At 38.2% G+C, this 24,249-nt stretch overlaps 1 protein-coding gene across 1 annotated transcript in view; it reads left to right on the top strand.

Moving 5' to 3' along the window:
• Window positions 1–22,713, top strand: part of FAM186A (family with sequence similarity 186 member A) — a 76,232-nt gene extending 53,519 nt beyond the window's left edge. The window contains 6 exon segments of the mRNA XM_036867445.1: window positions 5,737–7,279; window positions 7,566–9,521; window positions 9,630–10,640; window positions 19,111–19,303; window positions 21,738–21,882; window positions 22,526–22,713. Of these exon segments, the coding sequence (XP_036723340.1) occupies window positions 5,737–7,279; window positions 7,566–9,521; window positions 9,630–10,640; window positions 19,111–19,303; window positions 21,738–21,882; window positions 22,526–22,713 (5,036 nt within the window).
• Window positions 22,714–24,249: the final 1,536 nt, after the last annotated feature.

Raw genomic sequence — 24,249 nt, 5'->3', positions numbered from 1 at the left:
TCCTGGACCAGGGATTAAACCCATGTCCCCTGCATTGACGGGAGCATTCTTAACAACTGTGCCACCAGGGAAGTCTGTATAAATTATTGTTTTATATGATTGTCTTTTTAATTGACTAAGAGAGAAAAAAGAAAAACAATATTTTTACCGTCTTTTTAATTTACTTACATATACTGGTGTTCTTTATTTCTTGTGTGTAATTGCATTATCCTCTGGTGTCATTTTCTTTCAACCTAAAAGACTTCTTTACTATGTCTTGTAAGGCCAGTCTACCAGCACCAAGTCGTTGCTTATCTGGGAATGTCTTCATTTCACATTCATTTTTTTAAGGCAGTTTTAGATTTAGAGAAAAATTGAGAATATAATACAGTTCCATTTATCTCACCATACTTTATTATTATTAATATTTACATTAGTATGATGCATTTGTTATAATTAACAAACCAATATTGAGACATTATTAATTAAAGTTTGTAATTGATGAATAATTCCTTGTTTTTACCTAATGTCCTTTTTCTGTTTCAGGAGCCCATCCAGGGTACCAGATTACATTTAGTTGCCATGCCTCCTTAGGCTTTCTTGGCTGTGACAGTTTCTCAGATTTTTCCTTGTGTTTGATGTCCCTAATGGGTTTGAGGAGTACCAGTCAGGTGTATTGTAAGATGCCCCTCTATTGGAATTCAGCTGATATTTTTCTCATATTTACCCTGGGGCTATGGGGTTTTGAGAGAAAGATCACAGAGGTAAAGTACTATTGTCACAATATCATTTCAAGGGTACATATTATCAAATGATTTATGACTCAGTGTTGACCTTGATCACCTAGCTAAAATAGTGCTTGTCAGGTTTCTCCACTGCAAAGTTAGTTTTTTCCTCATTTTCCATATTGTTCTCTTTAAAAGGAAGTCTATATGTGCAGCCCACATTTAAGGAATGGAGAGTTATGTGCCCCCTCCTCTAGGGTGGAGTATCTTCATAAATTATTTGAACTTTTAAGCACAGGAGTTTGTCTCTTCTCTCCTATTTAGTAATTTATTAGATTATTTATTTATATCAAAATGAACTCACAGATATTTAATACTTTGGGTTATAACCTAATACTACTTTATTTTCTTGCTCAAGTTCCAGCTTTGGCCATCAGAACCTCTTTCAGTTGGTTCTTGTGCCCCTTTCACATACCCGCATCAATGTGGTTTATTCCCTCTATCTTTCCTTTTTAGCACTTCCTTACTTTCTGGTACTTACAAGTTACAAGATGCTTCAGGTTCATCTTGAATATTTCCTCCCCCAGTTCTAGAATCTGTCATTTCTCCGAGGACTTCTGGTTCCTTTCATTAGAGAATAGTATTAAAAACCAAGATCTGGTTGCTATGTGTGGTCATTGCTACTAGGGTGTTATTTCTGTTTGGCCCTCTCATCTTTCTTTTTTTCTTTTTTTTTTTTTGGCTTGTGGGGTCTTAGTTCCCTGACCAGGGATTCAACCTGGGCCCTCGGGAGTGAGAGCTTGGAGTCCTAACCACCAGACCACCAGGGAATTCCCTTGGTCCTCTCATCTGACAGAGCAAAAAAAATGTGTGCGTGTGCTGACCCATGAATATACACATATCTATAAACATTTATGTATATAATCATCTGTAACTACATTAAGCTAAACATGAGTTCTTGTCAATGTCTCTAACTCTAATTCATTATCACATGGCTCATTCTAGCTCCCTCCCCTTGCTTATCAGTAAATTCCTACCCAAAACAGTGAGAAACCTGTTCCTACCATCTGCCATCCATTTACTTAATTGTTCAGCCTAGTATACATGTATAGCAGTATCAGAATTATTAACCCATACTCCCATGGGAAACAACTTATCAACTAGAGTACAGCCCTCATATGTAGTTCCTTTTGTCTTGGTCTTACAGAATCCTTTCATTTCCAGTTACTTAGGTCAGCAACACTCCCTCTTCCCCACCCCTGCCATTTCTTTCAGTGAGGTTGTGTCACACATTTCTAATACGGTTAGATTCTCGTATCACAGTCTGAATTCCTTCCTGGGATCCCCTTACCTCCTAGATGGTTATTTTTAAAAATTTGCCTACGTAGTTTCACTCTTTGTACTGTAGAGTTCTGTGGGGTTTGACAAATGTATACTGTCATGTATCCACCATTACAGTATCATACAGAATAGTTTCTCCATCCTAAAAATCCCCTGTGTTTAATCCTTCCCCTCTCTCTCCAAGACTCTGGCAACCACTGTTTTTTTAGGGTCCCTATAGTTTTGACTTGTCAAGAATGTCATATAATTGGAATTATGCAGTATGTAGCTTTTCCAGACAGGTTTCTCTTAGCAATATACATTTAAGTTTCCTCCATAACTTTTTGTGGCTTAATAGCTTATTTCTTTTTATTGCTGAATAATATTTCATTGTACAGATGTACCACAGTTTGTTTATCTCCCTATTGAAGGACATTTTGGCTGCTTCCAGGTTTTGGTGATTAAGAATAAAGCTACTATAAACATTCTCACGCAAGTTTTTTGTGTGGACGTAAGTTTTCAAATTAACTGGGTAAATACCGAGAAGCATGATTGCTGAATCATATAAGACTACATTGGGACTTCCCTGGTGGTCCAGTGGTCAAGACTCTGCACTCCCAATGCAGGCCCGGGTTCCATCCCTGGTCAGGGAACTAAATCCCACGTGCCACAACTAAGAGTCCACATACCGCAACTAAGAAGTCTGCATGCCGCAACGAAGATCCTGCGTGCCGCAACTAAGACCTGGTGCAGCCAAATAAATAAATAAATATTTGGGACTTCCCTGGTGGCACAGTGGTTAAGAATCCTCCTGCCAACGCAGGGACACAGGTTCGATCCCTGGTCCGGGAAGATCCCACATGCCGCAGAGCAACTAAGCCCGTGCACCACAACTACTAACCCTGCACTCTAGAGCCCGCGAGCCACAACTACTGAGCCCACGTGCCACAACTACTGAAGCCCGCATGCCTAAAGCCTGTGCTTCACAACAAGGGAAGCCATGAGAAGCCCGTGCACCACAATGAAGACTATAGCCCCCACTCACCACAACTAGAGAAAGCCCGTGTGTAGCAAAAAATACCCCATGCAGGCAAAAATAAATAAATAAATAAATAAATGAATAAATAAATAAAAAATAGTAGTAAATTAAAAAAAAAGACTATGTTATTTTGTAAGCAATTTTGTAAGAAACTGCCAAACTGTCTTCTCAAGTATCTGTACCATTTTTCATTCCCACCAGCAATAAACAGAAGTTCCGGTTACTCCATATCCTTGCTAGCATTGGTATTATCTTTTTTTTTTTTTAATTTTAGCTATTTTAATAGGTGTGTAACAGTATCTCATCGTAATTTCAATTCTCTAATGACAAGTGATATTGAGCATCTTCTCATATGCTTACTTGCTGTTGGTATATATTATTTCTTACCCTCATTAAAAAAAAAGAGTTGTACATGCATGCTACTTTGAGAAGCATGTACTTATTTCAGTGAATGGATGTGACAGACATTCTGTAATGCATTTAGAGAAGAGTTTAAATATACACGTATTAACTATGGATACATGAGTGTTCACTGAAAGCAACTTTGACAGGAGTGTTATTTCAGTGAATGGATGTGAAAACTCTTCTGTAATACATTTAGAGAAGTGTTTAAAAACATGTAATAATGATGGTTGTGAGGGCTGTACATTCATGCTACTTTGGGAGGAGTGTTATTTCAGGGAATGGATGTCTTAACTTCTGGTAAACTAGCATCAAGTTTGCTGGTTATTTTTGAAGAATAGTTTTGCTGGATATAGAATTCTTGGTTAATAGTATTATTCTTTCAGCACTATGAATATACCATCCCACTGCCTTCTGCCTCCACTGTTTCCAATAAGAAGTGACCTGTTAAATTTACTGTGGTTCCCCTGTTCTAAATGAGTCTCCTTTGATTGTGATGAATCATTTTTCTCTTTTTGCTTTAAAGATTCTCACTTTGTCTGGTTTTCAACAGTTTGACCATGATGTTCTAGGTATCAATCTTTCGGTATTTATCCCACTTAGAATTTGCTGAGCTTCTTGAATGTGTTGATTAATGTTTTTCATCAAAATTGGGATGATCTGGCCATTATTTCTTCAAATATTTTTAATGCCCCACTGTCTTCTTCTTCTGGGACTTCTATTGCTTGTACATTGGTATGCTTGATGGTATCCTACAAGTCTCTGAGGCTTTGTTCATTTTTCTTTATTCTTTTTCCTCCCTGTTCTTCAGAGTAGACAACCTCTAGTAATCTAGCATCAGGTTTGCTGGTTATTTTCTTCTGTAAGCTCAAATATGCTATTGAGCCCTTTTGGTGAATTTTTCATTTCAGTTATTGTACTACTCAACTCTAATTTTTCCACTTGGTTTTCCAATTTTCATCTCTTTAATGATATGCTCTATTTGACGAGAAATTGTCATCATACTTTTATTTTAAAATGTGGTTTCTTTTAGTTTTTTGGACGTATTTATAACTGCTTCTTTTTTCTGATAAGTCCAACATCTGCCCACCTCCTCTCCCTGGTCCCTGAGACAATTTCTATTGACTGCTTTTCCTCCTGTGTATGGGCCACACTTTTCTGTTTCTTTGCATGCTTTTTTTTATGTTGAAAATTGGACATTTTAGGTAATATATTGTAGCAACTCTGGATTTTGATTCTCCTTACAACCTCCAGAGTTTGTTTTTGTTGCCTTTTTGGTTTGTTTTTTAGTGACTTGTCTGGACTAATTTGGTGGAGTCTGTATCCCCCACAGTGGGCAGCCACTGATATCTCTGCTCAGTTGTGGGTTTTTGTTTGTTTGTTTTTATTTTTAAGCCCGAATTTTAGGGGTTACTTTTGGGTCAGCATAGCTTAGTGGTCAGTCGATGATTAGTCAATCGTTAATTAATCCAGATTGATCCAGTAAGGCTTCTACTCTTTGCTAATGGATCTGTGTATGGGTTAAAGTATTATTGTTAAAGAATTGCTTTGCTCCAGATCAAATCAACCCCCTCAGGCAGTAGAGCTGTCAGTCCTCACAGGCTGCCTCACTCTGGTAGAACTCCCAGGCCATAGGGCTAGGGAGTTGGAGATGGAAGCAGCGCCAGGCTAAAACATCATAGCAAATTTTTCTTGAATAAATTCTTCTCAATTTGTTGTATGCCTTTGGTCAGTTTCCAAAGTCCTAAAATGATTGTTTTTGGCAGTTTTGCTCAGTTTTTTCATTGCCTTTTTGGGAAAAATTTGCTGAGTTTCTCGTTCAGCCATTTTGGAAATCCCTTCAAATGTTTGTCTTCTATTCTTCTGTGATCCTTTTGAAAGAACCAAGGTTAGCTTCGACTCAGAAAAGGGAGAAAAGAAAGATAGGAACCTAAGAAAGAAAATGGAAAGCACCAAGCATAATCAAAACCAAAGGAAAGTTCTGGTTTACCTTATGTCTAATCTCAAAATTGTAATCAAAAGTAAGTTGAGGTCACAGCTGAGTTCTTCTCCTAAACTCTGGAAGAAGAACTTCTAGATGATTGTGGGAAAAGAGTCATTCTTTTGAAAATAATGCTGTTTATTTTGGGGCCAAACTTCCTGATGAAATTTTATCCTATATCTATCTGTTAATTTAGGCTAAATTCCTTAGGCTTAAACATAGAGCACAGCACAAAAGAAGAAATGCAATCTCATTATTTTATTTATTTATTTATTTATTTATTCTTCTAGCATCTAGAGGTTCTCTATGGAAATCTTGGAAAGAAAGAGTTATAAAGCGACCTGCAACAGCTCATGCGTTAAGACCAGATCAGATGATTAGTGATCAATTTGCAACAAATACAAAGGTTTCAGAAATCCAAGATATGCTACAGGAACTCATAGGTACTGCAGTGTTCAATAAATTGGAAAACAATGCTATTAAATATATGTCATCAACAATAGTAAACCTTTCTAAAGCTCTGAGTACACTAAATGATGAAGTGAAAGTTATTAACCTCCAAAGTGCCAATATGTATACAAATGAGACAAGTGAAAAAGAAAAAGAGATTTCTCTGAAGATAATACAAGATCTCAGTAAAAAAAATGAAATGCTTCAGCAGAAACTTCAAGAAGCAGAAGAAAAATATGAACACCTTATTCGATCCAAAGGCGTAGATCACCAAGCATTGCCCACATCAACACTGAGAGTGTTACCTGAGCCTTCTCCACAATTAGTCATTAGCCAAGTTGACACAGAAGACAGTGTAGATAATATTTTGGCCAAAGAATTTGAAATTGTTGTAGATGAGGCCCCCCCAAAAGGGACCAAAGCCTTGGGGATCAAGTGGGACTCATCTCCTTCATATACAGCCCAAAGTGAGACGATCCCAGATATAACTGACCAGCAATACCCTTTACCTGAAAAAAAACAGAAAAAGGCTTCTGAAGAGATTACTGAAGATATCATTACAGATAAGAAGATATCAGCGAAGAAAGGCGGTGCCTTTCATAAAGATGGGACTGATCAGTACCAATCACAGAAAGGAAAGCGCACAAAAGGCCCATATGTGCAGGAGACCTCTGAATCAAATGTGAATGATGATAAAGGTAAACAGAAAGTCTCAGGGACCAAACTTGATCACCACTTTGAATTACAAGCACTAGAAAAGAAGAGAAAAGAAATAAAATCCTTTTCTGAAGGCAAATCAAACTCACTCACTGAATCAAAAAGTCAACATTTCCCTTCTGATTTCCCTTCTGACACAAAGAGCCAAGGTGGCAAAAGTGGAACAAGTAGTATATGGGAAAGACTCAGGAAAGCCAAACCTGAATAGTCACATAGCAAAAGTCAAATTTCTTCAGAGAATAAAGAGGAACTCACCACTGAGTCAATGGACGAAGAAGGCAGAAGTGAGATAAGTAGCCAAGCAGAGCCATCCAGGTTGAGCCAACCTGATTATTCCTCTGAGAAAATGAAAATAAAAGGAAAGAAACACCAAATCTCTCCAGGAACCATTATAAGCAAAGAAGAAAAAACTGAAGAGAAGGATATGTCAGTCTTCGCCAAGAAAGTCAAGTCTCTTGAACTTGTTAAATCACAATCTAGGATAACTAAAGAGATTTCAGGAATTCCAGATGGCAAAAGAGAACAGAGTAACCTAGAAGAATTTCAGAAAGCCATAGTGTCATTCCTAAAAGAGAAAATTGATAACATAAGAAAGCCTTTGGATAAAAAGACTAGGTCAAAAGAAGAGTTATTATTAAAAAGAGCAGGGGCTTCCCTGGTGGCGCAGTGGTTGAGAATCTGCCTGCCAATGCAGGGGACACGGGTTCGAGCCCTGGTCTGGGAAGATCCCACATGCCGCGGAGCAACTGGGCCCGTGAGCCACAGTTACTGAGCCTGCGCGTCTGGAGCCCGTGCTCCGCAACAAGAGAGGCCGCAATAGTGAGAGGCCCGCGCACCGCGATGAAGAGTGGCCCCCGCTTGCCACAACTAGAGAAAGCCCTCGCACAGAAACGAAGACCCAGCACAGCCAAAAATAAAAATAAATAAATAAATTTATTAAAAAAAAAAAAAGAGCAGAAGTTGAAAAATTAGGAATCATAAAGGCAAAAATGGAGGAATATTTCCAAAAAGTGGCTGAAACTGTGACAAAAATCTTGAGAAAATACAAAGATATAAAAAATGCAGGACAAATTGGAGAGAAACCTATGAAACTAAAAAAGGTGGTCTCATTTATGCCAGAATTGCATTTTCAGAAGCAGATTACCGCGAAGTCGGAAATTAGCACCTTACTTTCACAGAAGAGCCTTGACCCACTAACTGACAATTTAATACAAATGATCTTGGCTGAAATAGAAAGTGAAAGGGATGTTCCAGTAGCCTCAATGGTAGGGAAAGACCATAAGGAGAAGGAAAAACAAAGGCTAGAAGAAAGGCGCTATGAGATGATAAATAAGAATTTGGAAAAGGAAGAGGCATGGCTCCCAATGAAGGAGGGAAAGCAAGGGCAACAGAAGCAGAAACAGTGGCAGGAAGAAGAGGTATGGAAGGGACACCAAAAACAGAGGCTGCAAAAGCAGATTGAGCCAGATGAGAAGCAAAAGAAAAGGGAAGAGGAGAAAGAAGGGCATCAGAAGTCAAAGCAGCAGCAGCTGGAAGCATGGAAGCAAAAAATGAAAGAACAAGGAGTGCCCTTGGAGAAGGAGAAAGGACAGCAGATGATGCAGGTTCAGAAGGAAGTGAGATATCTGGAACAAGAAAGCAGTTGGGAGAGAGAGGAGGAGAAGCAGAAGCCAAGGAGAAAGGTAGAGGACCATGAAAGGCAGAAGCAGAAAACAGCAAAGGAGATGAAGACTTTTGAACAACTAGAACAGGTGCTCAGTCACACTTCAGTGACATTGCCTTCCAGGTGGCATAGCACACCAAAAGACGCATTGCAGTTACACCAAAGAAGAGAGTTCAATGGGAATCTTAAGAAATTAGAGAATCTGGCTGATGGAAAGCACCCCATACCAATCATTCCTCCCATCTCTACACAATCTTCCTCACCAGGAGCCTTTTCTATTTCTGGACAGTCTCCCACAAAGTCCATTACTCTTACCCCTCAGCAGGCCCAGGCAATGGAAATTGACCTCACCCCTGAAGAGGCCAAGGCACTGGGAATCACCCCCACCTCTCATCAGGTTCAGGAATTGGGGGAAACCCCTACTCCTAAGATGTCTCAGGGTTTGGGAGCAGCCCACACACCTGAGCAGGCCCAGGCACTGAGGGTCACTCTCACCCCTCAGCAGGTCCAGGCCCTGGGGACCCATGTCACCGCTCAGCAGACCCAGGCACTGGGGATCACTCTCACCCCTCAACAGGCCCAGGCACTGGGGATCCATGTCACCCCTCAGCAGGCCCAGGACTTGGGGGCCCCTTTCACTTTAGGACAGGCTCAAGCATTGGGGGTTTCTCTCTCTCCAGAACAGTTTGAGGAATTAGGAGTTCCTCCCACCTCAGATAACAACTATACCTTAGACTCTCCCCACATCCCAGAACAAACCCAACCTTTGGGAGCCACTTTCACCCCAGGACAGGCGCAGTCCATGGGTATTACTCTTAGGTCTGAGCAGGATCTAAAATTAGGAGCTCTTCTCATTAATGAGCAGCCCTTACCACCCAGGGTTGGTCCTCCTTCAGGACATACCCTGGCAGTTGGGATCTTTTCCATTACTGATAAATCTGTCACAACACGTGCTCCTCACATTCCTAAGCAGTCCCCAGTATCATCTGCTCCTGTTGCTGAGAAGTCCCCTATATTTGAGGTCTCTTCTACTCCTTTGCAGATATCAAGGTCTCCTCTTACACAAGCCCCCTTTGTCCCTGGGAAATCCTTGGGAATGAGGATTCCTTCAGAACCCAGGAAGCTCCTGGCATCACAGACTTTTCCTTCCTCTAGACAGACCCCAGTTTCTAAGGGTCAATCCACCTCTGTTCGGTTCCCAACTCCAGTCCCCAGCCCAATATCTGGGCCCTCTCCCACTCCAGGGCAGCCCCTTGCACCAGAGGCCCTTCTTAGTTCTAGGCAATTCTTCATATCTAGGGACGTTGTGACTCCCCAGTTGTCTCTGATATCGAAGCCCCTTCTTGACCCCAGACAGCCCCTTATATCTGGAGTCCCAGCCACCTCCACACAGATTTCCAGTATCTGGGCTCCTTTCTCTCCTGGGAAGTGCTTGGTTCCTGGGGTCTCTTCCATCCCTGAGGAACTTTTGGAATCTGGACCCTTAACCCTCTCTGAGCAGCCTCAGGCATTCCAGACCTCTGCCACCCATGAGCAATCTCCCTATCTACAAGCCCCTTCTACCCTTAGGCAGCATCTGTCACCATGGGCCCTTCCTGGGCAAGCTTCCCCACTATGGATCCCTCCCACCCCTGGGCATGCCCCTACACTGTGGGCTCCCTCAACCCCTGGAAAGCCCCAGAAAAATTTGTCCTCTCCTGTCTCTAAGAAAAGTAAGGAAAGATTGTCAATTATTTCTTCTCTGAAACCTAAATCAGTATTGGTCCATCCCAGTGTTCCAAGTTTCAAGGTACCTCAAGCCCCTTTCACCACTAAGAAGTTCCAAATATCAGAGGTCTCTGACACTTATGAAGAAATCCAGAGACCCCGAGATCCTTTTGCCATGGAACAATTTAGAACATTTAAGTCCTATCTCACTGATTACAGGACACCAGTATCCCAAACCCCTTACACTGATGAGGGGGCCCTTCCTACTCTAATTAAGCCTGTAATATCACTACCTTCTCTTACTACTCAACTACGCAAAACATCACAGAGCTCACCTTCTGAATGGGACCAGAAATCCCGATTTCCCCGTATAGATAAGCCCTGGATACTGACTTCACTTTCAGGCACCAAGAAACCCAAGATGATGGTGCCCACTTCCTATCCCCAAGAGCTCAAAGAACAGAACTATTTTGTTGATGTGGAGGCTCAGCGGAAGAACCTGATTCTCTTAAATCAGGCTACAAAAGCTTCTACACTCCCTTCACAACTACACACAACAGCTAGGAATCTCATAATTGAGACACTTCATACGGACAAAGTTCGGCTGGGATACCTATTCCACAAGTACATTGCCTATAGGCTGATCCAGTGTGCAAGGTAGATATAAATATTGTGTGTCCAGTTTTCTGAAATCAGGTTTAGTCCTGATTTCAAATATCCTCCCTCATTGCCCTATAAGTATATACATATTTGTCAGATTAGATGTTCTAAAAGATTTTCTTATAGAAGATCTGTGGAATGGAAGCATATTTAAGATAGTAAAAGGAGGTATATTTTTTAGGAAATAAAAAATGTCTTATAACATCTATTTCATTCATTTATGTCTCTAGCAGAGATGTTTAAGTATATTTTGTGGATCATGGTTGGTCTCCAAAATATCAACTTCAGAAGTTTAGAAATGCTTCCAGTTACTCTGAATTACTTTCATCTTGGGTTCACCAGAAGATCTATGATTCTTTTTTTTTTTTAATTTATTTTTTATTGAAGTAAAGTTGAAGAGAAGATTTATGATTCTTAAAGTGGTAGATGGCAGGTTTATGTACATTGTGTTGCCATGGCAGCCTTGCAGCTGGAGTGACCTGGAGGAAAGATTCTAGTCCTGAATTTTTTAAATTGCAAATATCAGAAATCGGTCAGGAAAGTGACAATTAGTCTGCCATTCTTGGTCTTTGTGTTTGAGGTTACCAACTTACTATTTTGGGGATTTAAAAAAAGTTATTTTTTATTGTAGAATTTTTTTCCCCTTTTTTTAAATAGTTGATTTACGATATTTTGTTAGCTTATTTGGAGAATTTTTTTAACCTAAAATTACAAGATGCCAAACTAAGACCTATGATAGAAAAAGCTATCATTAATTATAGGAACAATCTATGTCATTTATTCAACAAATATTTATTGAATGTGTACTATGTGGCAGGCCTTGTTCTAGGTGCCAGGGATACAGTAGTGAATAAAACAAAGTACCCTGTTCTCAAGAAATTTACATTTTTGAGGATTGAAATCATTTGAAAACTAAGCACTGGAACAACAAGGTGCAAAAGAAAGACATCCAGTATATAGGCAGAAATCTTCATTTCAAAGCTTATCTTAGAATTGTTGAAAAATATTCTGCTCTATAGCTGTCTTTAGTTTTCTCTTTCCAGAATGAATATTCCTAGTCCTTTAAATCTGTTTTTACATGTAAACATGTAAAAAAATGGATGAAACACTTGAGAACTTTAAATAACATGTTTCTGGTCATTCTCCAGTTCCCTTATGTCTTTTTTCCTTTGTTATATTTAAATTAAAATAAATAAATTGCACATTCACCTGGTACAATATATATTTTTTGATATGATATTCTAAACATATAAATGGTAGAGTGAAAAGCCTCCTTAATAGTCCTATTCTTGGCCATTAGGCCCCTCCCCCGGGCTACTAATGTATTCCACCCAGAAATATTTTCTGCATATGCAGCAAAGTATATATGCTCTTTTATCCCTCTCTTTACAAATTTTAAAGTTATAATGTTTGATTTTTTTTATAACAAGTTAGAATTTAGGTATTAATATATAAAAAGGCTACTCATCCATTTTATAGTTTCATAGTATTCCAATGTCTAGACTTACCAGAATTTACTTAACCTCTGATGAACATTTATGTTGTTTTCAATATTTTGCATTATAAAAAATGCAAAACCCAGCTTATCTTTACTAATATAGTCTTCCTATTCAAGAAAATGATATACCTTTGTTTTTGTTCAGGTCGTGTGTGTGTGCATGGGCACGTGTGTGTGTGTGTGTGTGTGTGTGTGTGTGTGTGTGTCCTGTTGGAGCATTCTAAAGTTTTCATCTAGCTCTTGCATATTCTGCCATAAGTGTATATCTTGTTAGTTTTTATTTTTGTTGTTACTATTGTAAATGGACTCTTTTCTTCTATGATACCTTCTAACTGGTTGTTACTTGTATAAATGAAGGCTAGATTTCTCTATATCAATTTTGTATGCAGCCATCTTACTGTATTCAAAAGCATGTGATAGTTTTTCAGTTGATATTCTTGAGTTTTCCAATTACATAATCATATCACCTGCAAATAATAATTTTTTACATCTAGAATTTCCAACTTTTAAACATCTCATTTCTGTCCCTGTCTACCTGAATTGATTAGTACCTTCAGAACTATACTAAAAAATCTTGGTGATGTGGCCACAGGGCCATCTTTGTTCATTTGACTTGCCCTGAGTAACAGCTAGTAGTGCCCTTCCATGGTCCCATGTTATTTTTTTGTAGGAAAAACTCACCTTCAAGAACATTTAAAAGGATTGTTTATATTTATATTCTCCTTTCTGAAAAAGTTACAAAACAACTTTAACCTTAGTCAATTTCATTTTGAGGGGCGTTATTTTCTCCATTCCTTTGTAACTCAGAATGCCAAAATGTAAGTCCTTTCATTGCTAATTATTATAGTGGTGATAGTGGACATCTTTCTAATATATGTCATTAAAAAATGCTGGCTTTTGGGTTGAAATACATTTTATCATATTAAAGAAGTATCCATCAGCTCCTGTTTCATTATTTTTTTTAAATCAAGAGTGGATGTTGAATTTTGTTAAATTTATTAAATCACATTTTGATAAATGTCATTTCAGCACTTCATTTTCATGGTTATTAGAGAACATATTTTCTCCTCAGATCTATTAATATGATTATTTTAAACCATCATCGCATCCCTGGAATTTGTCCTTGTTGTACCTTTCTTTGAATGTGTTACATTTGCTAATATTTTATTTAGGATTTTACTCTGCATTGATATTCATTAGTAAGTTTGGTGGTTTACTTCTTTAGGTGCTATCTTTGTCAAATTTTGGTATAATTTTAAGTTTATATCATTTAAAAAATGTGAAAGCTTATTTTTTTTCTATGCTCTGGAACAGTTTAATGATAAAATTAGCTATTCTTTGAAAGTTTGGTAGATTTCACCTATGATATTATATGGGCTTGGTACTTTTGGGGGGGAATTCTATGACAACTTTCTTAATTTTTATATGGCAATTAAGGTTGTTTAGTTTTATTGAAGATTTTGAAGACCTAGTGACACGATGTGACCTGTTTTAGTAAAATCATTTAAAAATTGAAATATATAGATCAACATTTCACAACAATATTTAATTTATACACTTATAACTTTAATCCCATCAAGGATCAATTTGTTCATTTTTCAGAAAGCTCTTCTTTAATATTTAATGTTATAATAATCAAATCACCAACAGGTATAACAAGGAATTAAATATTGACAGATGAAAGATTCCATAATAAAAATGGCTGAGTCAAGAAGATTCTAACATTACATGGGGGAGAAAATATAAAGTATAATAATATAAACTATTTTTGAATAAAGAAAGTTTTGTAGAACCTCTGTAAGTAAAGATTACATGTTTAAATGCTAAAATACAGTTTTAGAATTGTATTACCACATGATCAGTGTAATATACCTGAAAAGCAATGATGGAAAGAATGTAAAATTACACCAGATGCTGATAATGAAACATTTCATTTCCATATATATTGAAGAAAGTTCTTAAAGATACTAAATGTTGTGGCGACTAGATAGGATTTAACTTATCATTTAATTCATTAACATTTAAAATATCCACTACATGCCAGGGGCTGGGTTAGGCCCAGGGGGTAGAGGGTGGAAGGATACAAAAATGGATAAGCCATATCCCTGCCTTGAGGGCACTCAAAGCCTACTCAGAGACAGTCATACAAACAGATGATTATATAGTATGATGTGGAAAGAACAATGATGGTATATCACTTACTCTATACAAGAGGACTGAGGAGAGGGGAGAGTTAGGTAAAGCTTCTAGGAGTCCAGACCTTTGAACTATGTCTCAAAGAACTAGTAAAAGTCAGTAAGGCAGCAAAGGCAGAGAGTCTAGCAGGACAAAGAAAGGAAGAAAGAAGCAAAGTTGTGTGTGTGTGTTTGTGTGTGTGTGTCTGTCGGTGGAAACCAGTAACTGTTTCGGGGTACGATGAACCATATCCATATAAGATGGCGAATTTAAATGATAAATGTTTTGTGTGTTCTGACTGCTCCACCAATCGGCCATTCCCCCATCTCTCTCCCTCTCCTTGGGCTTCCCTATTCCCTGAGACACACAATAATATTGAAGTTAGGCCAATTAATAACCCTACAATGGCCTCTAAGTGTTAAAGTGGAAGGAAGAGTCTCATGTCTCTCACTTTAAGTCAAAAGCTAGATATGAATGAGCTTAGTAAGGAAGGCATGTTGAAAGCCGAGAAAGGCTGAAAGCTAGGCCTTTTGCACAGTTAGCTAAGTTGTGAATGCAAAGGAAAAGTCCTTGAAGGAAATTGAAAGTGCTACTCTAGTGAACACACGAATGATAAGAAAGACAAACAGCCTTATTGCTGATGTAGAGAAAGTTTTAGTGGTCTGGATAGAAGATCAAACCAGCCACGACATTCCCTTAATTGAAAGCCTAATCCAGAGCAAGGCCCTAAGTCTCTTCAATTCTATGAAGGCTGAGAGAGGTGAGAAAGCTGCAGAAGAAAAGTCTGAAGCTAGCAGAAGTTGATTTATGAGGTTTAAGGAAAGAAGCCTCTTCATAACATCAAAGTGCAAGGTGAAGCAGAACGTGCTAATGTAGAAGCTGGAGCAAGTTATCCAGATCTAGCTAAAATAAGTAATGAAGGTGGCTATATAAAAAAACAGATTTACAATGTATACAAAACAGCCTTATATTGGAAGAAGATGCCATCTAGGACTTTCATAGCTAGAGAGGATTAGTCAATGCTTGGCTTCAAGGCTTCAGAGCTTTGAAGGACAGGCTGACTCTCTTGTTAGGGGCTAATGCAGCTGGTGACTTTAAGTTGAAGCCAGTGCTCATTAACCATGCTAAATTAAAATGCTAAATCTACTCTGCTATGTTCTATCAACGAAACAACAAAGCTTAGATGACAGCACAACTATTGACAACATGGTTTACTAAATATTTTAGGCCTACTATTGAGACCTACTGCTCAGAAAAAAAAGATTCCTTTCAAAATATTACTGCTCATTGACAATGCACCTGGTCACCCAAGAGCTCTAATGGAGATGCTCCATTAATCTTAATCTCCGTTAAGATTCACGTTGTTTTCATGCCTGCTAACACAGCTTCCACTCTGCAGCCCATGGATCAAGGAGTAATTTCGACTTTCAAGTCTTATTATTTAAGAAATAGATTTCGTAAGGCTATACAGTAGCTGCCATAGATAATGGATCTGGGCAAAGTCAATCAAAAACCTTCTGGAAAGGATTCACCATTCTAGATGTCATTAAGATCATTTATGATTCATGGAAAGAAGGCAAAATACGAACGTGAATAGGAGTTTAGAAGAAGTTGATTCCAACCTTCATGGATAACTGAGTAGCTCAAGACTTCAGTGTAAGAAGTAACTGCCGATGTGGTGGAAACAGCAAGAGAACTAGAATTAGAAGTAGAGCCTGAAGATGGGACTGAATTGCTACCATCTCATGATGAAACTTGAATAGATGGGGAGTTGCTTCTTATGGAAGAGCAAAGAAAGTGGTTTCTTGAGATAGATTCTTCTGATGAAGATGCTGGGAAGACTGTTGAAATGACAGCAAAGGTTGTAGAATATTACATAAACTTAGCTGTTAAAGCAGTGGCAGGGTTTGAGAGGACTGACTCCAATTTTAAAAGAAGTTCTACCATGGATAAAATGCTATCAAACAGCTTTGCAGGCTACAGAGATATCATTCGTAAAAGGACAAGTCAATGGATGCGGCAAACTTCATTGTTGTCTTTTTTTAAGAAATTGCCAAAGCCACCCAAACCTTCAGCAACCACCACCTGATCAGTCAGCAGCCATCAGTACTGAGGCAAGATTCTCTACCAGCTCAGATGACTGTTAGAATTTTTTAGCAATAAAGTATTTTTATTTATTTATTTTTTAATTTTTAAAAATTGATATATAGTTAATTTACAATGTTGTGTTTGTTGCCAAGTGATTCAGTTATACATATATACATATAAATATATATACATATATACATTCTTTTTCAGATTCTTTTCCATTATAAGTTATTACAAGATACTGAGTATAGTTTCCTGTGCTATACAGCAGGTCCTTGTTGTTTACCTGTTTTATATTTAGTAGTGTGTATATGTTAATCCCAAACTCCTAATTCATCTCCCCCACCCCCTGGTATCCACTTTGGTAACCATAAGTTTGTTTTCTATGTCTATGAGTCTATTTCTGCTTTGTAAATAAGTTCATCTTTATCTTTTTTTTTTTTGGCCATGCCACGTGGCTTGCAGGATCTTAGTTCGACCAGGGATCGAACCCGTGTCCCCTGCAGTGGAAGCACGGAAGCATGGAGTCCTAACCACTGGACCACCAGGGAATTCCCTGTACCATTTTTTCGGATGCCCCATATCAGTGATATCATATGATATTTGTCTTTCTCTGTCTGACTTACTTCACTTAATATGATAAAATTTGGGTCCATCCATGTGCTGCAAATGGCATTATTTCATTCTTTTTATGGCTGAGTAATATTCCATTGTATATATATACCACATCTTTATCCATTCATCTGTTGATGGACTTTTAGGTTGCTTCCATGTCTTGGCTATGGTAAATGGTGCTGCTATGAACACTGGGGTGCATGTATCTTTTCGAATTTGAGTTTTCTCCAGATATATGCCCAGAAGTGGGATTGCAGGATCATATGGTAACTCTATTTTTAGTATTTTAGGGAACCTCCATCCTGTTCTCCATAGAGGCTGCACCAATTTACATTCCCACCAACAGTGTAGGAGGGTAGTAATAGTTTTATATCCAAATTCTGATCATGCTTTTTCTCTGACGTCAGGAAGACCTTGGCTCGAATTTCCAGTTCTGAACTTCTCTAAGACTCAAATGTGCTGAGTCAAATTTGTAAAATTGATGTAATGATAATTACTTCAAAGAATGTTTGCAAGGGGACTTCCCTGGTGGCGCAGAGGTTGAGAATCCGCCTGCCAATGCAGGGGACGATCCCTGGTCCGGGAAGATCCCACATGCCATGGAGCAACTAAGCCTGTGCGCCACAACTACTGAGCCTGCACTCTAGAGCCCGCTCGCTGCAACTACTGAGCCCACGTGCTGCAACTACTGAAGCCCACGTGCCTAGAGTCCATGCTCCGCAGCAAGAGAAGCCACTGCAATGAGAAGCCCCTGCACCACAACAAAGAGTAGCCCCCGTTCACCACAACTAGAGAAAGCCCGGACGCAGCAATGAAGACCCAACGCAGCCAAAAATAATTATAATAAAAAAATATAAAATTAACTCAGAAAGTTAATATATTTAAGTATTAAATGATCCATATATATAGTAGGTTCTAAGCTATTACAACCCACAAAGAGACCTAAGAGTTATTCCCTTCCCCCTCTCTCTATATATGTAAAATACATATATTCAGAAAAACATCTTCAGTGGGTTCCCATTGCCTACCTCCCCCAAAATCCAAACTCCATAACATGCTGTTTAAAGCCTTTCATAATCCACCTATGTCAGTCTCATCCCCCACTATATCCATTCACATATCTGTGGTCTAAAAGTTCCAGACTACTCACCACTCCCAAAATATAACTTTCATTGTCTTGCCTTTACTTAGAGTGTTCCCTCAACCTGGAATTCTTCATCCCCTTTTTCTCAAACTTCAGTGGCTGTAAGGTTTACCTGAGATTTTTTTAAAAATACAGATCCTGAAGCTTAACACCAAGATTTTTTATTCAAAAGGTCTGGGGATGCACCATGGAATCTGCATTATCAATAAGCACCACCCTCCCACCCCCAACAAAATGATTCAGTCCAGGTGATTAGGGTCCACACTTTGAGAAATACTGGTATTGTGGAAAGAGAAAAGATCTGGGTTTGCTTCCCACATCTGTTATTTATCAATTATGTGACTTCCTTTTCCTCTCCTGTAGAATGCGGATGGCAAAAAACTATGTTTTGGAGGCCCAAACGTTGTGGCGTACATTATAGTAAAGAGAGTACTACATTTTTATGACTGTTCCTCAAGATCCTATTCAATATCTTCCTATGAAGCATTCTTTATTCCTCTTGTTAGAATTAATTACGTTTTCCTTTTTGCTCAAACAGCTAAATTGTTATTTAGCATTTATTTCATTCTCTCTCTGACACAATTTATTAGTCTCCTAATCTGGCTTGTAAGTGCTTTGAAGGCAAGGACACTCTTTTTCATAATTGTATTAAGTACCTTCTATATGTTGTATACATATCAATACTAAAATATAATATATTTAAAAAATAATAAGCAACACTATTTTAACACCAAAAACTCTGTGAGGAGTTAATGAAAATTTGACAGTCATAAAGAGTTTTGAAAGTTTAGTCATATAGGGAACTAGATTAAGGTCTCATTAAGCAAGCCTGCCACCCCTATACTATCTCTCTCTACTTACTAAGGATGAGATGAGAATGGTGACACCAGGTTTGCTGAGTTAGTGTCAGTAATTATATGAATCTAATTCTTGTTAATTTTTCCAAGAAAGAACATAATTAAATGGTTACAAGCCATCCAGAATACTGGGAGAGGTTATGAGACCCAGAACCTCTACATAATGCTGAGCAGAATTGATGACTATCAAAAAAAGGTGATGCAGATCTGCACAGAGAAGCAGAAGTCGCTACAGCAGAAACGGAATCGGTGCCTGAGGAAAATGATGTACTTATTCAGCCAGGTAATCTGCTTTCTTTTCCCTCTCCCCAGTGTGCTGTAAGAAAAGCGAAAGTTGCAGGCTTTGAAAATAACAGTTACCTAGACATACCATAACATACTACAAATTTCATGGCTTAAAACAACAGAAAGGTATTCTCTTACAGTTCTGGAGGCCAGTTCGAGAAATCAAGGTGTTGGCAGGGTTGGTTCCTTCTGGAGGCTCTGAGGGAGAAATTTGTTCCAAGTCTCTCTTCTAGATTTTGGTGGCTATAGACAATCCTTGGCATTCCTTGGCTTGTAGCTGCATAACTCCAATCTCTGCCTCTGTCTTTCCCATGGCCTTCTTCCTAGTGTGTTTTATGTTCTCTCCTCTTATAAAGCCATGTGCCATTGGATTTAGTACTCATCTGGTTAAACCAGGATGACCTCATCTTGAGATCCTTAACTACATCTGTAAAGACCCTTTTTCCAAGGAAGGCCACATTCACATGTTCTGAGTGAACATATCTTTTGGGGAGTTCACCATTCAATCCACTACACTGCGACTTCAGTGAAACTCCTAAATTGACAACAGGAATACTGGCTGGACTCTCTAGATGAGAAAAGATTAGAATAGGAGAGACTTCCAGAAATGCTCAACTCCTTCCTAGTCAACCCACACCTACCAGCCTCTAGATATGAAACCTCTTGAGGTCACTGCTCTCCAGCTGATTCTTGGTGGTTACATTCCTCAAAACTATCAGAAAGCAAGCTTTAATATGTATTTACAAAAAAAGGAGACAAGGGTTTACTTAACTTGCTTACATAGCACCAGGCACAGAAGATCCTGCTAAACTCTGACATCACCCAATTATGTCTCAGAGCCCTCTCTGAGACGACCATCAGTATGCTTTTGGAAGTGATACCTCCCAAAAGTTATAGAGCTGAGATTAGAGTTCTTTGTTCTGGGATTATATGCTCCCATTATTTTCTCCAGCATGGAGTTCTGGAACATTCTCGGAGTTCTAGGAATATTTTATAGTTATACATCATTTTCTTTTACTAAAGTAATTAATTTACAAGATTAGTTTACTTGCTACTGTAGAAGGTACAGAGAGACTTCTCATTATAGACATATTGTGAATTTTCCAGAAGTTACTTTTTCTTTTCTTTTCTTTTTTTTTTGGCCGCGCCACGCGGCTTGCAGGATCTCAGTTCCCTGACCAAGGATTGAATCCAGGTCACAGCAGTGAAAGCCTGGAATCCTAACCACTAGGCCATCAGGGAACTCCCCAGAAGTTACATTTTATTTTAATTTTATTTTATTTTACTTTACTTTACTTCTTTACTTTACTTTACTTTACTTTACTTTAACTTTATCTTACTTTATTTTATTTTATTTTATTTTATTTTATTTTATTTTATTTTATTTTATTTACTTTGGCTGCACCGGGTCTTAGTTGCAGCATGCATGCGGGATCTCATTCCCCGACCAGGGATTGAACCTGGGTCCCCTGCATTGGGAGCACCAAGTCTTACCCACTGGACTACCAAGGAAGTCCCTAAAAGTACATTTTAAACATTAAAACTCTCTGACCTCAAAAACTGGATATTTTTGACAGTTCTGGGTTTGGAAAATATGACCAATGTAAATGGAGTAAAGCAAGATGAATTGGCAGTGTCATGAACTGTCTAACAGGAATTACAATGTCTAGGGCATTTCAGAGGATTAATAAGGGTCTGGGGTCAGGGAAGCTAGAATCTAGATGATGAGGTGGGTATCAAGGCATCAAGAAGGGAGGGGAAAAAGCAAAAAGGAAGAAAAGGGTAGAAATGAATAAATACCTACACTGAATCAGAGTGGTGGTCAAGAGGCTGGTTCTGCTATCAGATTGGGTTCAAATCAGCTTTACCACATACTAGCTAAGAGACCTTGGGTAAGCCACTTAACTTTTCTGAGCTTCATATCCCCATATGTAAGACAAGGATAATAATAGCACCTATCTCGTAAGGTAGTAAATATCAAATAAATTAATACATAGAAAGCACCTGACAGTCAATGTTAGCTATCATTATATTTGCACAGTGTTTCACAACTGATGAATAGATTGTCTTACACAACTCTCATAAGAGCCCTGTGTTTATTATTCTTGTTTTAGAAATGAGAAGAAAGAAGTGCAGATAAAACTAGCAACTAACTCAAAGTCACAAAGCTAGGAAATGAGAGGACTAAAACTAGAACTTAATGCAGGACCACGGTTTTTATATATCATAGCTGCCAACTCTGAAATTGTGTGTTGGAGGCAGGTAGAGGTTGAGGAGTGGCAGGAGGAAGGGAGAAAGGGCATGGAGAAAGAGAATTCCTTTTCCAAGGAAAAGGAAGTGTCATAGTTTAGCTAAGGCCCGCTAGGAAGACCTTCCTAAAGACTCTGGCCCTTTCTTTTCATGATTTCCTTTTTCTGTTTATTTATGTTTAGCTTCAAGAGATATATAAATTGAATCTAAATCAAGCTATCCCTTTGATCCTCAAAAAGAAGCAAATATCTGCCTCTACCAAATTTGTTCAACAGCCAATCTTAAAAGAAGAGGACAAAAAGTATGACATATTCAGTAAGTTCAGGTATGTGGTAGGAAAGACTGACATTAAACTTTCTTTGGATAATATGTGGGACCTCATGCTTTTTTTTCCTGCCCAAGAGCTTCCCCTTCTCCACAGTTATGATATGGTTCAGGGGAGAATATTAATTTTCTTAGCTAATTTAGCAAAAGGCTTATTTCTACTTAAATATTTAATATCTAATTTTGAGTTCCTTAAAAAAAAATGAAGTTGATTCTTCCTTATGAAGAAACAAATTATTTTAATACACACAGTGAAGAAACTTAGAAGCATTACTTTTTTTTTTTTTAAGAAGGTAGGAACTTTGGGAAGGAAGGGGAAAAGATTGCTGTGGGGGAAACATAGCCTGCATATGGAGTGTATACTCCATGAAGCTAAGAAAGTCGTTTTAAAACATATTAGTAGGTGAAGTCATGGAAATGCAACTTTCAGGGGGAAAAAACGTTATTTCTGCAAATTCTGCTGTTTTAATCCATCTCTCAGTCAAAATGGGCATAGCTAATGTTCCTCGGTGCCAGCGGGGTTTTATAGGACACGGTGGTGGTGAAGAGAAGGGGGGAGAATGGCTTTTGAAGCCATTCTTTTGAATGGTTATGGAGTTCAGGAGAGTTTGATGCTTCCAAGTGGTGCTTGCTCTCTGATTCTCTACACAAGAAGACCAAATGGAAGCCATCTGGAATGCTGATCTATCCACTTCAAGTTACCCAATAACAGAGAAGACATCAATGTATTCACTCTGGGCCCAGCTGGGTGGGTACCCAGATATTCCTATGCTGCTCCAGTTAGATGTTCAGTCTACGTTCAGAAGATCTCTTACATGCATTCACTCAAAGTAAGTTAAGGACTGGGAGGGAGCAATCTGGTAATTGGGCCTTTGGTCACATATCTTTTGTTTCCCTAACTTGACTTTCTCTTACAGCACCAGGGAGTTACCAAAAGTAGTTTTTTGGTGTGAGGTCAGACTCACACCAGCCATAAAATAGTACAGGTAAATTCAACATTAGTCTTTTAGTGTTTCTCTTCATAGGCCTATAGCTGTCACTACTGGAATAATATAAACAAACAAACAAACAGACAAAAAGCAGTTATAATACCATGAAACCTAATCTAACACTACATAGGTCCACTTTGAATTCCACCCTTAGGGATTTATTACTGGAAGAACCAGAAAGACCGTAGTAGAATGCTTTCGCCCACTTCATGATTCAGTAACATGACCTTAAATGCAGTTGTCATATCTAGGACAAATTTGAAGTAAATTCAGTGCTTATATCCCAGGATGCACTGAAGAGACTCAGAGAGAACAGGTAAGGTGGTCATGTGGTTCCACATTTCCAAATTCTGTTAAACCAGATTCTCACTGAAACTATTGGAAACCATTCTAGTGGAAGTGAAGAGTTTTGGAGTCTCCATTACCTCTGTCAAGTAAGAGAATTAGTTAATGTTCTAAGCTAAGAATTTAGAAATGGAACTTTTGTAACATGAAAGAGTTTGTGGGAGCAGTCTGATTTATTCTGGTGAAATCCAAGTCCTGGGGTAAGAAGAAATATTGTTAACTCATCAATTTGTTTAGGTAGCAGACACCATGAAATAAGACACTTAAAATTCTATAATAAAGTAAAATAATAGCAAAAATATTATATAATGTATACAATATAAAATCATATACCGTGAGCACAAGTGTTCATGAAAAAAAGTAACCAAATCAAATGTAACCATTAAGTTGAACAAGTATGACTCCTAAGTTATAGGTTATAATCAGAAAGCAGTTTTCTTTTTGTCTCCCATTTTCCCTTACATTTTTTGAGTAATTAAATTAATTAACTTAGGTTATTTGGAGAGATAACATTGCTAATTTAATGCCTATAGTGCTTGGGACAAGATGTATAAATTTTTCTTTGAATAATATTTCCTTTATCTCCATTCCACAGCTAGCTTCAACTATTAGATATACTACTGACCTAACTCTTCACTTCTTACTCATGCTAAATCCTACAAAGTTAGTGAGACTCTTACTTTTAATTTACTGTTTCGAAGTACTCAGAATCAAGGAGCTTTCCATAGATTTTTTTTTTTTTAAGGTACAATGTATATACATTTAACCTCTTTAGGGTACAGTTCTGAGTCTTGACAAGTGCAGAGTTATGGCAACCACTAATCTGCTTGCAGTCCCTATAGTTTTCTCTTTTCCAGAATGTCATATAAATGGAAGTAATAGTATGTAATCTTTTGAATCTGGCTTTTTCCACTTGGCATAACTCACGTGATTCATCCATATTGTTACATGTATCAGTAATTCATTTCCTTTTACTTCCTGACTAGTATTATTCCACTGTATGGCTATACCATATTACTTTATCCATTCACCAGGT

The sequence above is a fragment of the Balaenoptera musculus genome, chromosome 10 (genome assembly GCF_009873245.2).
Source record: "Balaenoptera musculus isolate JJ_BM4_2016_0621 chromosome 10, mBalMus1.pri.v3, whole genome shotgun sequence".
Taxonomy (NCBI): domain Eukaryota; kingdom Metazoa; phylum Chordata; class Mammalia; order Artiodactyla; family Balaenopteridae; genus Balaenoptera; species Balaenoptera musculus.
The sequence above is the reverse complement of the archived record's forward strand: the minus strand, read 5'-3'. Positions and strand labels throughout refer to the sequence as shown.